The 14,375-nt window shown below is 41.1% G+C and overlaps 1 protein-coding gene across 6 annotated transcripts in view; it reads right to left on the bottom strand.

Moving 5' to 3' along the window:
• COL4A3 (collagen type IV alpha 3 chain) overlaps window positions 1-14,375 on the bottom strand; it is a 137,593-nt gene that overhangs the window by 59,317 nt on the left and 63,901 nt on the right. For all 6 annotated transcript variants that reach the window (XM_053215879.1, XM_053215880.1, XM_053215881.1 and 3 more), the window contains exons 2-9: window positions 11,362-11,418; window positions 9,138-9,227; window positions 6,395-6,439; window positions 5,769-5,813; window positions 4,265-4,327; window positions 3,536-3,589; window positions 2,712-2,738; window positions 1,876-1,950 (exon numbers count right to left, since the gene is read on the bottom strand). In XM_053215879.1, the coding sequence (XP_053071854.1) occupies window positions 1,876-1,950; window positions 2,712-2,738; window positions 3,536-3,589; window positions 4,265-4,327; window positions 5,769-5,813; window positions 6,395-6,439; window positions 9,138-9,227; window positions 11,362-11,418 (456 nt within the window). The remainder of the gene's footprint in view (window positions 1-1,875; window positions 1,951-2,711; window positions 2,739-3,535; window positions 3,590-4,264; window positions 4,328-5,768; window positions 5,814-6,394; window positions 6,440-9,137; window positions 9,228-11,361; window positions 11,419-14,375) is intronic.

The following is a 14,375-nucleotide window of genomic DNA, read 5'->3' as shown; positions in this document are numbered from 1 at the left end:
AAGGGTTTTTAAATCTTTGAAATTTTGCTTTTGTCTGTGTGTCTGTGTCTCTGTCTGCCTGTCTCTCAGCCAGGCATACTCCTCCCATAGGGCTTTCCACCTGCTCTCCTTCTGTCTAGAATCCTCTTCCCCCAGACATCTAGAGGACCGACTTCCTTTCCCTTTTCTTATTTTCACTCAAATGTCACCCTTTCCCAGCCCGCCCAATGTAAAGCCACAACCCTCCTTCCAACCTGGACACTCCTTTATCCCCTGGCCCTGCAGTCTTTCCCTCCTTGGCATTTTTTACTGTCTAACCAACACTTATTAACTTACTTTTTTTTTTTTCTATTTTCCCCTACTAGAATGTAAGCTCCATGATGGCAAGAATTTTATTGGGGGGGGGGGGTGCTGATTTGTGCACTGTGGTATCTCTACAGCCTAGAATAGCTCCTGGCATACAACTGGCATGTAATTCATGTTTCTTGTATACATGAATGTCCCACTGTTAGATCTTCATCAGTAGCACCCTGTAGTACCTAGCCGACACTCAATGCACACTTAAAGGACACATCAACGTCCCAGATGGCTGCGATCTCTTCTTACTGGATCCCTTTCCTTCAGCATCAAGCCCCTTAAATGTTTCTTAAACAAGAACAATCAAGAGGCATCATGTTCTGTATCTTTCCTCAAAGGTCGGTAAAGCCTCCTAAGCATGTCATTCTGCCATTTTGTGGCTCACCATTGGTTGGCAAGGGTCACCATCCGGGAGCTCAACAACCTAAACTCAAACTCTTGGACTCACTTAGACACATTTCCAGAAATTTCCACATACACTTCTGAACTAAGTTAAAATATTTCTGGTTTTAACCCGGAAGTTAGTACCTGTGCCTGAGGTCTACCAAAAAATCCTTTTGGATCACAAAGTAAAGCATACACAGTCCCCCACATGGCTGTGTCTCTTTGTATGCATCTGGGATCACACTCAGATCTACATACATATGGATCAGAAAGTAAACCACTCTACAGGAAAAAGGCACATTTAAATAAGACCCACTTACTCCTGCAAATTTGGTGATAGGGCTATTACTTAACATTATAGTTTTAAATGATATTCAACGTATGACACAAACCTATGCTTGATTTCAACAAATACAGAGTAAGCGGAACATAACTATTCCTTGAACATTCCTTCTTGGGTGTAGAAAAGCCTGGGTAATTGAGATTTAAGAAGAGATTAAAAGACTTATTATGAACAAAATCATCCCTTTATGTTAGTTTCATGGAGTTTCTCATAAAGTGAATATTCTAGAGTGAAATGAAGCCGATATGTAAACAGAAGACATGTGAATGTCTACTGCAAATGTTCTTGCAGTTGTCAGAGGTGGGGGTGGAGCATAGGTGGAATGTACAAATGTCCAGTTATAAATAAATGAGTCTTGGGATGTAAGGTACAGCATAGTGACTATAGTCAATAACATCACATTCCAGACTTGAAAGCTGCTAAGAGAGTAAAGTTCTCATCATAAGAAAAAAAAATATTTGTCACGGTGGTGATGGATGTTAACTAGACTTATTGTGGGGATCATTTCACAATATGTACAAATCTCTGATCACCACCCTCTACACCTGAAACGAATATGTCATATGTCAATAGTATCTCCATGAAAAAAGAAAACAAAACAAAAAAGAAAATGGAAAACAAACAATAAAAATGTTCCTAAGAGGGGGAGGAAAAGATCTAGGGGAAGAGAGAGAGAGGAGGGGCAGAGACAAAGACAGAGATGTGGAGACACAGAGAAGGGAGAAAGAGGGAGAGATGGACAAACAGAGACAGAGAAAGAGGGCCAGAACCAGAGAAATGAGAATGAGAAGACCATCCCTGAAGTGCTATACCTGTAATCCTGGGGCTCCTGGCAACCCGGGGTCACCTCTTCCATCAAGTTCTATACCTTCTGCAGCAGGAGCTCCCTTGAAAATAAAGAACTTCATCAACTGTAACCAATGTTATATTTGCAAAGCTCCTTTAAATTGCTTATTCAAACTTCTACTGCTTCAAGGATAAAAGTGCTTTTCAGGGCATACACGTAGAGAAAAGATTTAAGATTACTCAGTTTGGAAGAGATCTAAGATTTTCATATATCCTAAGATAGACAATTTCCTGGGCAAGCAAGAAAGACATAAGAATGACAGAGCATTTCTCAAGATTCCAGAATTAGTGCCAGCTCCTGATCTGGAAGTCGGGACCCTGAGCCTGATGTCAGTTCTTTCCTCCTAGACTCTATTTCCTTCAAGGATTTTCCAAAACTTGTATTTCTTAGGAGGTATTTACAGAAAGAGCTAAAAGAAGTTGTCCAGTAGGAACAAATATCATGGTCCAGTTATTAACTGGTTTCTGAATTAATTATGAAACCTGATTTGGAATCACTTATATATCATCATTTAATGGAACCCCTTTCAGATGTACCATTAGAGATTTCCTTTCTTTCTTCTTCTTTTTTTTTTTTTTTTATCTGTTTATTTTGAGAGACAGAGAAAGCATGAGCAGGGGAGGGGCAGAGAAAGAGGGAGAATCTCAAGCAGCCTCCATGCTGTCAGCGCAGAGCCCGTGCGGGGCTCCAACTCACAAACCGTCTTGAGATCAAGACCTGAACGGAAGTCAAGTTGGACATTTAACTCACTGAGCCATGCAGGCGCCTCGGAGATTTTCAATACTAATATGCCACACTTACCTTTTCTCCTTTCAAGCCAACAGCACCCTAAGAAAAGGAAACCAAATATACAGAATCACTGCTTCGTCCTCACTGCTATTCAACCCCTCTCTCGCTGTATACTTCCCGCTGGCTTTTAAATATGTTCAACTTTCTTTCATTTAAAGAAACAAAACCTCCCCTTAATCTCCCCCAGCCAGTACTGCCCGTATCTCTTCTTCATGTCATCTGCAACCTTCCCATTCTGTTCAGATCCCATTCACTCCTCAGTCCCACACCTGCCTCATGCCCCATCCATGCTCAAAGTATCCTTTGCTAAGTCCTGCAATGATGGTGATGTTGTTAAAGTCAATGACAAGTTGTCAGATCTTCGTGGACTTCTCGGCAGCATTGGGCAGCTGTCTGCTACTCCCCTCTACGGAAATACATCTTTCCTAGGCTCCCATCATCTACTCCTTCTGGTTTTCTTTCTACCACCAGGGGCCCCTCCTCTTTACGGGCTTATTCTCCTTGACCCGGACATCCCTTGCTAGAGCTTTCTAAGTCATGTCCAAGGCTCTTTTCTCCTTATTCTTGCTCCTTGAGTCACCACCATCCAGGGCCTCTCTGAGCAGATCTAGCTGCCTATCAGTCATCTCCGCTTAGATGTCTCAAATGCAAAATGAAGCCTCAAAGTGCAAACCTGAACTCAACGCATTTATTCATTCATTCGCCACCCATTAGTTGAATGTCTCTTCTCAGCTGCTCTAGACTTTCCCACAGTCTTGACGGATTTCAGCATACGGCCATTCTGGAGTAAATGGCTTGTGTTTACACTTTATACAGAGTTAGAAATGGACACCTACCGGGATCCCCGGGTAGCCTGGTATCCCCGGAAGGCCTGGAAACCCCTGCTCACCCTGGAAGACATACAAAGCTTGTCATTCTTTCTTAGTTGTTCTAGAACAGCCTATTGAGATCTTTTCCCTGTTTCTGTCTTCCAACCCTGCAGTGGTAAATCTAGACAAAGTAACCCAAATTCCTTATGGCTGCTGGGTCATGAGGCTGAAGGCCAGAAAACCATTATCTTAATTGAAAACAGGATTAGAATCTACTATTTCTCAAATTGTGCATAAATGGCAAAAGTCTAATTGTGCCAAGAACTTTTTAATTGCTGTTTCCTTGAAACTTTACTAATTAGTTCTTTCATGGCCACCATTCTGGGAAAAGGAGAGTGCGGTCAGGAAACAAAGAGGATGAGTGAACACTGCAAAGTTCAGTCGTTCCTTGCCAAAGACCAATTTTGCATTCCACGCTTTTGGTTTCTGATTTGCATACACTCACAACCTCAGGCGAAAGTAACCAGGTGAAGTCCCCCCATCCTTCTGTGGGAGAACATGACAGAACATCCCCAAAAGACAATCAGAAATCAAACCAGAGGAGGAAAGAAAACCGTTACGTTTCTGTATGCACACTATTGGTTTTGGCTAAAAGGATCTTTCAAGGAAAGCCTGTGTCGTCTCATTCCTCCTTCACCTTGATTGACTCATTTGGCAGAATGTTTCCCGACCAGCTCCTGTGTGAGGAGCACATACCTTAGAACCATTGCACCCTGGTACACCAGCAGGTCCATATGGTCCAGGATGGCCCGGGGTGCCCTGGAAACACAGCAAGTCTCAGAAAGGAGACATGAGCACCAGACCCCGGGAACAAGCGACAAGAGTGAGGAACCCAAGGTAAGGAAAAAGATGGGCTAATTTAGAGAGTAATTTAAATACAAATGGCTATTAATAGTTAAGTAGTATATACAGTTATTTTAGATCACTTAAATAAAAATCATAGCAAATAAAATGGGCTAACAAAACCAAAAATTACCAAGTGAGATACAGATATTTTAGATATAACAAGAGACCTTTCTATACAAAATGAAGTCCCTTAACGTGCTGTTTTAAGCTGGAAGAAAAGAAAGGAGAAAGAAGAGGGATATGTGCATGAAATAACTATTATTTTACTATTCTACACTATTCAACAGAGATAATCTTATTCCATCTATTCTATTCTACTCTATTCTGATCTATTCTATTCTGTTCTATTCTGATCTATCCTATCCTATCCTATCCTATCCTATCCTATCCTATCCTATCCTATCGTATCCTATCCTATCCTATCGTATCCTATCCTATCGTATCCTATCCTATCCTATCCTATCCTATCCTATCCTATCCTGTTGTATTCCACTCTATTCCACACTACACTCCATTCCATTTTATTCCATCTATCCTATCCTATCCTATCCTATCTCATCTATTCTAGTCCATTCTATCCCATCCCATCCCATCCCATCCCATCCCATCCCATCCCATCCCATTCCATTCTATCTCATCTCATTCCATCCCATCCCATCCCATTCTGTCTCATTCCATCCCATCCCATCCCATTCTATCTCATCCCATCCCATTCTATCTCATCCCATCCCATCTCATTCTGTCCCATCCCATCCCATCCCATCCCATCTCATTCCATTCTATCCCATCCCATCCTATTCCACTGCATCCCATCCCATCCCATCCTATCCCATCCCATCCCATTCCATTCCATTCTGTCTCATCTCATTCCATCCCATCCCATCCCATCCCATTCTGTCTCATTCCTTCCCATCCCATCCCATTCTATCTCATCCCATCCCATCCCGTTCTATCCTATCCCATCCCATCCCATCCCATTCTGTCCCATTCCATCTCATCCCATCCCATCCCATCCCATCCCATCCCATCCTATTCCACTGCATCCCATCCCATTCCATTCTAACCCATCCCATACCATCCCAACTCACTCCACGCTATACCATCTCATACTGCCAAGCCCCATCCTGTCTTGTTCCACTTTGTACCATTCTATTCTGCTTGGATTTCAGGAAATACAGTTTGGCTTGTATGTCCTACAAATTCACACTCTAATATATTATGTGATTCTACTGTGACAATTTCATCATGTAGCATATGTCTCAGTACCCATTTCCATGCACTATTGCTTTAACCTCTTTATTAAAATGAGCTTTCTTTTTATTTTTTAACTTTACATATTTTCCCCATTACTTACTGGAAGTCCAGGAGGACCTGAGAACCCTGGCAATCCAGTTATTCCCTAAAGCCATAGAAAAGGGGAAGGTGGCAAGAAAAACACTTTTAAAACGTTCAACCTGAAAACAGAAACTTATTTGCATTCTAATAACCCCATCCTGCAACTGTAATCAGGAATGGCTAAAATCTATTTGAAAAACAAACAAAAAAGTTTTGACAAACTTTTCTAAATCTTACATTTATAAAACTTTTTAAAAGAGATGATTAAGATCTTTTTTTGCCTTTTTGGATAGATTTTTAAGGCATAACTTGCATACAGCAGAGTGCCCTAAGCTTCTGCAAACAGCTTGAGGAATGTTTACAGATGTCTGCACGTACATATTGTTATTGCTGCCACCCCATCCAGACAGTGAACATCCCTACCCCCTCCAGCCGGTTCTCTCACACCTTTCCCAGTCCATCAGTACCCACCCCCGACATAGTGACCACTGTTTTCTGCCACTCCGGATCACTTTTACCTGTTCTTGACCTTCAACTATAGAGTGTAGCATACAGAATGTACTCCTTTGTGACATCTGTATAACTTTTACAGTGCAGAGTTCTTATATTTTATAAAGAAGAAGATGGACCGGTTGGACTACTAACCCTTCCACCTTTGGGACCGGTGAGTCCTGGAAGTCCTGGTGAGCCCTAGATCCAACATAAAAAAAACAAAAACAAACCCAAAAGGCAAACACTGGAAATCATGTGGCACTAAGAAACCCATAAATTAGAAGTCGCCGTTTTATTCATACACCAGCCTGTTTTGCTCTTGTGATTATTTCAGTGTCAGCACAGTAAATTGCTTGCTTGTTTAATTGGAGCTAAAATATTTATCGGAAAGGACAAACAAAAATTCAGACAAACCCCTGCTACTCCATGTGGGGGGGTCGGGGGGCCCGTAGCATTAGCATCACCTGGAAGCTTGTTAGCAAAGCAGGCTCTCAGGTCTCCCCCACCTCTCAGACGGGTTGACTCAGAATCTACATTTTGACAAGGTTAGAAAATGATTCGTGTTCACACTGACGCCTGTGAAGAGCTGCTGTAAAAGCCCCACATTAGCCAGACAGCTGCTGAGGTCTGATAAGGATAATGATACAATTACAATGGGGGATGAGAACGCAGCCAATATTTCTGTGCATGAAAAACACTTTATTAGCAAAATGTGCCTGGCACGCACAAATAAATAAATAGCAAAGCAAGAACTGCCTGAACCAGAGATAAACTAGCTTCGGGCATCTAATAAATACAGTTTAGAGGCCTTGTTTCTTAGGGAATTACCTTAAATGGAGACTGTCTGAACCAGGCCACTTGGTGGGAAAGTTCCATTGTCCAAAAGCTGTTTTGATCATTCCTAGGACTTTCAGTACATTTTGGTATTTTTTTATTTTTTATTTTGAGAAAGGGGTTGTTACAGAGCCTTCTGAGATTGGATGGTCAAGGCTAAAGTGGGCCTTCACCGAGAAGGTAGAATTTTGCTTGTCTATGTTCCCCTCCCCTGCTGGATGCTCTGTGTTATGATGCAGAAGACTCAAGAGTGACTAGGTTTTATGTCCCCATTAGAAATGTTCTTCATGCATAAAATACTTAAAATTAAGAGTGGAAATTTTTAACCTGAAAACTCCATTTGGTCAGGTTTAATAGGCTCTAATTGTCTGCCTTGGATCAAATTATCTTTTGTGTGGCTACATTGATAAAGCACACTGTCGTCCTATACGAACTCCATGACAACATGATACACAGATATTCTTTTCTTTTCTTTTTTATATGTTTTATTTATTTTTGAGAGAGTGGAGGAGGGGGAGGGGCAGAGAGAGAGAGAGAGAGAGAGAGAGAGAGACAGAGGATCTGAAGCAGGCCGTCAGCACAGAGCCAGATGCAGGGTTTGAACTCAAGAACTGTGAGATCGTGACCTGAACCAAAGTCGGATGCTTAACCAACGGAGTCACCCAGGCGCCCCTACAATTATTATTTTAACTGATTGCAGGCTTCTCTAAAGAAATGCCAAGGTAACAAGCAGAGTGGGTGCAGAGAACAAAACAAAAAGGAAAGAGTTGGCTTGGGGTTGATCCAAGTCCAGAATTGAAGCAAATTCATTTTATTAGTGAAATGGATGAATATCCTAGGCCACACCCTGGAGGAAGGCAGAGGGATGGTCAGAGACCGAATGGGTCTGAATTCAGACACTAAACGTCCAGCATCTGGATGACTTTTTTCAAAATTAGGGTCAGAAGAAAGAGAAATGGAGAAAAAGCACATAAATGAATTGGAGAGACATGAAGCGGAAGAATTCACGGAAAAACCACAAAATTTTGCATGTTTCTTCGAACATACAGATGTGGGTTTAGTTTCTTTGGTTACAGGAGTTTGATTCTGGCATCATATAAAACCAGATTTGAACTCTGATCTTGCCACCTTTCACTGTGGAGTCCAGGATGAATTAATTATGGGCTCCGAGTGTCAGTTTCCTCACCCCTAGAATGGAGATGAGAATATGAGTCACCGTAGTCAGGATTTCTGGGACCAATGTGAAGAGTAAACGAGATACAGTCCAGAGTAAACGTCCCAATGCTTCACATGGGATAGAGTCGCAGTAAATGTTGCCTGTGATTACCACTTAAGTATACCACACATTTGGGAAATTTAAAAAGACTCTGCAGGGATCAGTGACAATTATCTTTCAGAGCTTATTAGTTAGTGCATAGCTTGCTGGAGGCCAGCAGTCAGGGGAACAACCACGTGAGTGCAGGAGAGCCCAGGCTTAAGTTTAGCTAATGTCCACAGCAGGAAAGAGCCATCAGCAAATCTAGTGGTTATGTAGTTATTTAGCAAATCCTCTAGGGTATTTATTTAAACAAAGCCCTTTGTTGTATCACAGACTTTAGGATAAAAATGTGTGATGAGTTGAGAAAGAGGGACCCATGAAAAAAGAGAAGGGTGTGGCAAAAAGAAGAGTATCCGAGGAAGGAGAATTCCAGAAACAAGGAAAGACAAGTGTTTCAAGAAGAGAGCGATCCGCAGGGTGTGAAACAAAGCAGAAGGGTGCGGGTCAGATAAGGACACAAAAGTCATGGGTGATTTCTGCAGGAATGTTTTCAGGGCAGGAGGACCAGAGGCAAATTATTGCCGGCTGGAGAGTGAATAGTAAGTGGGGTTAGTTTGTTTTTTTAAATCCTGACAGAGAAAGGAAAGACAGGGGGAGGGATGGCAATCCTTTGCTTACAGGACTTGAAAGATCTAGGGGAAATTTCATATTTGTATGGGGAACATCTGCATGCTTAAGGACTGAAAGAGAAAAGCTAACATCAAAAAGAAAGGGATGGCCAAGAGAGCTTAGAAACTGACATACCTTGGGTCCCTGCGGTCCAGGCAAGCCTTCGGGACCTGGGAACCCCTTCTGGCCAGGAGAACCAGCGGGTCCAGGAAAGCCTTTCTCCCCCTGTTAAAACCAGAACAAGATAAGAAACACACAGATTAGCACCGACCAGCAACAAACACACCCACAACCATTGCTTTCTTTTCTTTACAACTTAATGATAACATTTGGCACGTATTTTTTCCTTGGCTCAATAAAATTCGCACTCAGCAGTCAGCGTAACAGTAAGTGGAAGGCTACCAGCTGTTAGCATTTGTCTGTAGTCTTGCAAGCGATTGCCTTTGGTCTGGTAGGAACTACTTTTCCCCAAAAGGTGGGGCTACACAGAGCAGAGATTAAGAGAAAGGGAGTCGGGAACTGGGGGTGGGAAGCCCAAATAGAAAGCTGAGATTAGCGCAGTGTGTTTGCTGGGAGATGGCGAGAGAGTGAGGCTAAGGCTCAAGAATGTGTTTGGGGAGTGTGCATAATTGCTGTGGTAGCTTGAAAAGAACAACGTGCAGGCTATCAGTTTTAGTCCTTTCTTGATTACACAGGAATTAGTAATCCAATCTATTTGTGTAGGAGATGCAGGAGATATCAAGAGTGGCATAACCAAAAGGGTGAGCGGAATAGTTTTTTTTAGAAAGAGTTAGATGCTATTATGACAAAGCCCTTAGTAACTAGCGAAAATAATTTAGGCCCAGTGCATCACGTGGTTCTACCAACAAATAATTTTCCCGACGTGGATCCTGGGATTTCACTCTAATAGTAAAGGTCGCTGGCTGATTCAGTCAATTTAATTACACCACTGGCAAATTAAATTAAAAAAAAAAGAGAGATCAAGTTGGCTATTTCATATTGTTGTGTGTACACAGCCACATCCCATAAAAAGAAACAAAAGAATTTGCTACACCCCTCCCCAAACCCAGTTACCCACACACATTCTAGAGTAGCAGCTTACACATAGCAGGGACTCAATAAATTCTTGAATGCAAGAATAAATCCCAGCTCTCCAACACGGATCTGAGTATATACATTCATAGCTGCAGGGAAAAACCTAACTCAAACTACACATCAATTATAGAATAACTGGAAATAAATGTAATAATTATTATAGTTAGTATATAAATTATATGTAAATCATTTTATCTAAAGAGCTAGAAGCATGTTCTAAAATATTTTTAGTCACCCTTCACTATTGTTAAGCAATTCATTAGCATCCCGGAGGAAAGGGTTTTGTAAACAAAGAAAAAACTTTAGTTCTGCCTCTGTCTTAATTATCACAAATTGCAAGTTAATGGAGCGAATTAATGAGATTTCATGGCATTCTTTTTTTTCTTGAAGTCTGCAATGGAGCTACAGGTTTCCCCCCCGCTATCCGAAAGCACAGAGTTCCTGCGAAACTTTTCTCAAACTGAAATGGTATAAAGCAAAGAGTATCCCCGCTTTCTAAAAGTTCGAATTACACCATTTCGCTTTTGTGAAAAACTTACATTAGTATGGTAATTTTTTTTCACAGAAGCAAAAATCCTCTTTGGAGATCTCTTGCTTAGCAGAAACAAAGGTCAAGGTCGGTCTTTCCTAAAAAACGAATTGGCGCCAGGCGAGCTTTCAGAAAGCGGGGGGCACCTGTACTGCTTCCTCTTGCTGAATTTTGGCCTCCACCAGAGTGCTGCTGCAGGATTCGTTCACTAGGGGGCGCGCCTGCACCAGTGCTGCAGGACTCAAGTCTGCGGATGTCAATGTCTGGGTCAAAGTGAGTGAACAGAGCTGTTTCCAGTTGTTCTTTCGTGTTTATCAACATTGTAAATAGGGTTATACATATAGACGCAATCTTATAAATCTTTCTTTTTTGCTAACAGACCAAAAGAGTTAGAGTTTAACTGACGGTATTCACACCAGTTGTCTGAAACTTTCTAGAAGGCTTTCTTTTTTTCCTTTTTTCTTTTTCCTTCCCTTCCCTTCCCTGCCCTGCCCTGCCCTGCCCTGCCCTTCCCTTCCCTTCCCTTTCCTTTTTTCTTTTCTTTTCTTTCTTTCTTTCTTTCCTTTCTTTCTTTCTTTCTTTCTTTCTGTTAATGTTTATATATGATTTCTTTAAAATTTGATTTGGGGAATGGAATAGCACATTGTGGGTCTTTCTGCTATTAGGCAAAGAAGAGTGAATTCTTGGATGAGCTCTGCAAAGGAAAAAAAGCAATATTTAAGATTTTGTTTTTACCTTCTCTCCTTTGATCCCATCACAGAAGCACTGGCCTTTGTCTTTACAGACACAGCCCTAGGAAAAAGGGAAAAAAGAAAGAGTTTTGTTTAACAACAACTTAATAAATCCTGACTGACAGGGCAAAAGCAAACATATTTTTCTGTTCTTTGAGCATTAAACACTATTCGTTAGGAGCCACGTGATACTGGGGCAACATTATCAACAGATATAGAGTCGAAAAGTGAGACGTTGCATGTAGGAGAACTCTCGGGTGAGTGTACATCATTTTTATCAAATGTAGGAATTTTAAGCTATGCGAAATACAAAAGTCATCTATCCTTTTTTTCAGGATAATGTATCATTGAACCACATGAAATTGACATAATTGTAAGCAGAAAGTGGTCTAATGTTGGCAAATTTCTTAGGTTTAACATAAGGTACATATATGCATATGCGTATATGAACTGGTCATATCTTCCATAGGTGACTCGAACGGTTTCTTTTCCTGAAATGATGTTCAAGACTGAGAAAAGGTGATCAGTATCCACCATGTGTCTTTAAGGGGAACAATCTAACTCACTAATGTTGGTATCAAAATGTTCTTACTTTAAAACAAAACCAAAAATTTAGCTGGGAGCCTGGGACCTCTTATCCTGTCTAAGTGGTCATTGGGACACAGTTTAAAACCTATGCACCTGCCAACTCTAATAAAGGTCAATTTTTAAAAATTTCTCTGCCAGCAGAGGAACAAAAAAGTAGTTTAGAATACTGGATTTGCAATGTGTTTTGATACATGTTCTATGTTTATATATTTATCTTTTTCAGTTTTTTTTTTCCTTCGGGTTAATATTAACTGAGAACTAGTTTGCTTTCCACAGGAAAAGGATATTAATCAACAGCAAAAGGCAGGGCAAGTCTAGGGCATGTGCTGGCTGGTTGGTAGGAAAAATAAAAGAGAGACCGCCTCAGATATTTCCAAAGTGGAAGATCCTATTTACGCAATTAAAATAAGATGCACAAGTGAAAACATCCTCAGTTAAATATATTTCCTGAGACTAGGGCAGTAGGCTATGTTGCCCTTCAAGGAAAGGAAGTGTATAGTAATTTTCAGATGCCACATTTATATACCTCACAATTTATATGAATGGAGAGTGACTGATTGAAAAGGAAAAATCTATATTCTCCCCAAGGGTTGGATATTTGGTATTTTTTAGAAGGCTGCATTTTTCTGACTTTCTTCCCAGATGTTTGGGGTCAAGTCATACCTTGACTTAATTGTTCAATCTTGTCTTTCTAGAGTTTTAAGCTTTTATGCTCATTTCAGTCACATACTTAAGCACACTCCATGAAAGCAATAGTTCCAAAGTGTGGATCCCCAGACCAGCAGCATCCGCATCACCTGTGAACTTGTCAGAAATGCAAATTATCGGCCCCACCCCAGACCCGCTGAATCAGAAACCCTGGGGGTGCGTCTCACTATTCTGTTTTAATAAAGTCTCGATTCTGATACCACAGCTCTAAATTAGCATCTAAAATCTGAGTCTGCAAGATAGAGCTCATTCTCTGTTTCTGAACACTAGATCATGTGAGACACGAATTTGCACATCTGTTTTTTTTGTTTGCCATGTCTTTCTTCCTGTCATTCCAAGCAAGTAGTCGGGATTTTGTGTCCCTTACTTCAGGGATGCTTTTGTCACTTGGGTGAAAGCAAAAGCTTCCTGAAGACAAGAGTCCTTCTGGCTTTTGTTTCTGTTTTAAATACCTGCTGACAGTTGGTCCCAAGAGTGGAGGGTCATGCAAGCAGCTCCCACACAGCCTCTGGAGGGGGCAGCAGGGCCTCAATAAGGAGTCTGAGTCCCACATCCAGGGAGAGCACCAGGCATTGGGCAAGAAAGCTCAACCCTCCCAAGGACTCAATGCTCTATTTCAAATGGTGATGGCAGGCCACTGTTTTCCAATGGACATTGAGCATCTCTGATTCTTCCTCCTCCCAGACACAACACAGCACGTTCTGAGAATCTCTGAACCACAGGTAATCCTCTAACCTCTGAGAAGGTGCATGGAAGCCATGAGATAGGCCAAATTAATTTTATTTCTCAAAGTAAAAGCCATATTTGCCATACATTACTGGAAATCTGTCAATGTCAGTTTGAACAAAGAAGTGTTTGCCGAACTCCCTCAAATGCAATCAGGTCCTCCTTCTTGTTTGCTCCCATGGACCACTTGTAGTTATGTTTAATGTATATTTCCCCTAACGCCCCTAGGCCCTAAGAGGGAAGGAATTAGAGTCTTCTTCACGCTAGTAGCCGTGGTGTTTAATAAATCCTGGATAAACGCTTGTGGACTAATTGAATGGGTCAATGGGTTGATGGAAAACCGGTAATTTGTTTGTATCCTATCTGGACCTGGAATTTCAAGGTATTTGAATCATAGGACTATTGTCACGCTGCCATGACTAAGACATTTTCTCTGCGCATGAATTAGGCAAAACTATGGTTGAAGTGGCAAAAAATGAAATAGAAGGTTTGGCTATTTTACTACATGTTAAAATTAACAAAGGCTAATTAGTTGTCAGTTGCTTGGACTTAAAAATATTTTTTAAAAATTTAAAACCCTGGGAAGAATCAAAAAATAGTGCAATGAACCCTTATGTATCTTCTCATCTAGGTGTGGCAACTGTTACCACCTCTCTCTCTCTCTCTCTCTCTCTCTCCCTCACACACTCACATGCACACATGCTCTTTTTGCCAAACCATTCAAAAGTAGACTACAGACACCATGATACTTCGCCATTAATGTTTCTGCGTGCAACTCCCCCAAACAAGAGTATGTTCTTATCCAGTTGAAACATCATTCCTGAACCCACAAAATCAAGACTAATGCAGTAACTTTAGGCTACTAGTTTTAAAGTTAGACCTTATACACGATTCTTGATGACCATTAGAAAATGGGAAGCTGTTTAATTTGTAGCAAATCTTTCATTTCATACTATAGATTTGGTCTCGATCAATACTTTTACCTATAACCAATAC

This window comes from Acinonyx jubatus, chromosome C1 (assembly GCF_027475565.1).
Source record: "Acinonyx jubatus isolate Ajub_Pintada_27869175 chromosome C1, VMU_Ajub_asm_v1.0, whole genome shotgun sequence".
In the NCBI taxonomy this organism is placed as follows: Eukaryota; Metazoa; Chordata; class Mammalia; order Carnivora; family Felidae; genus Acinonyx; species Acinonyx jubatus.
The sequence above is the reverse complement of the archived record's forward strand: the minus strand, read 5'-3'. Positions and strand labels throughout refer to the sequence as shown.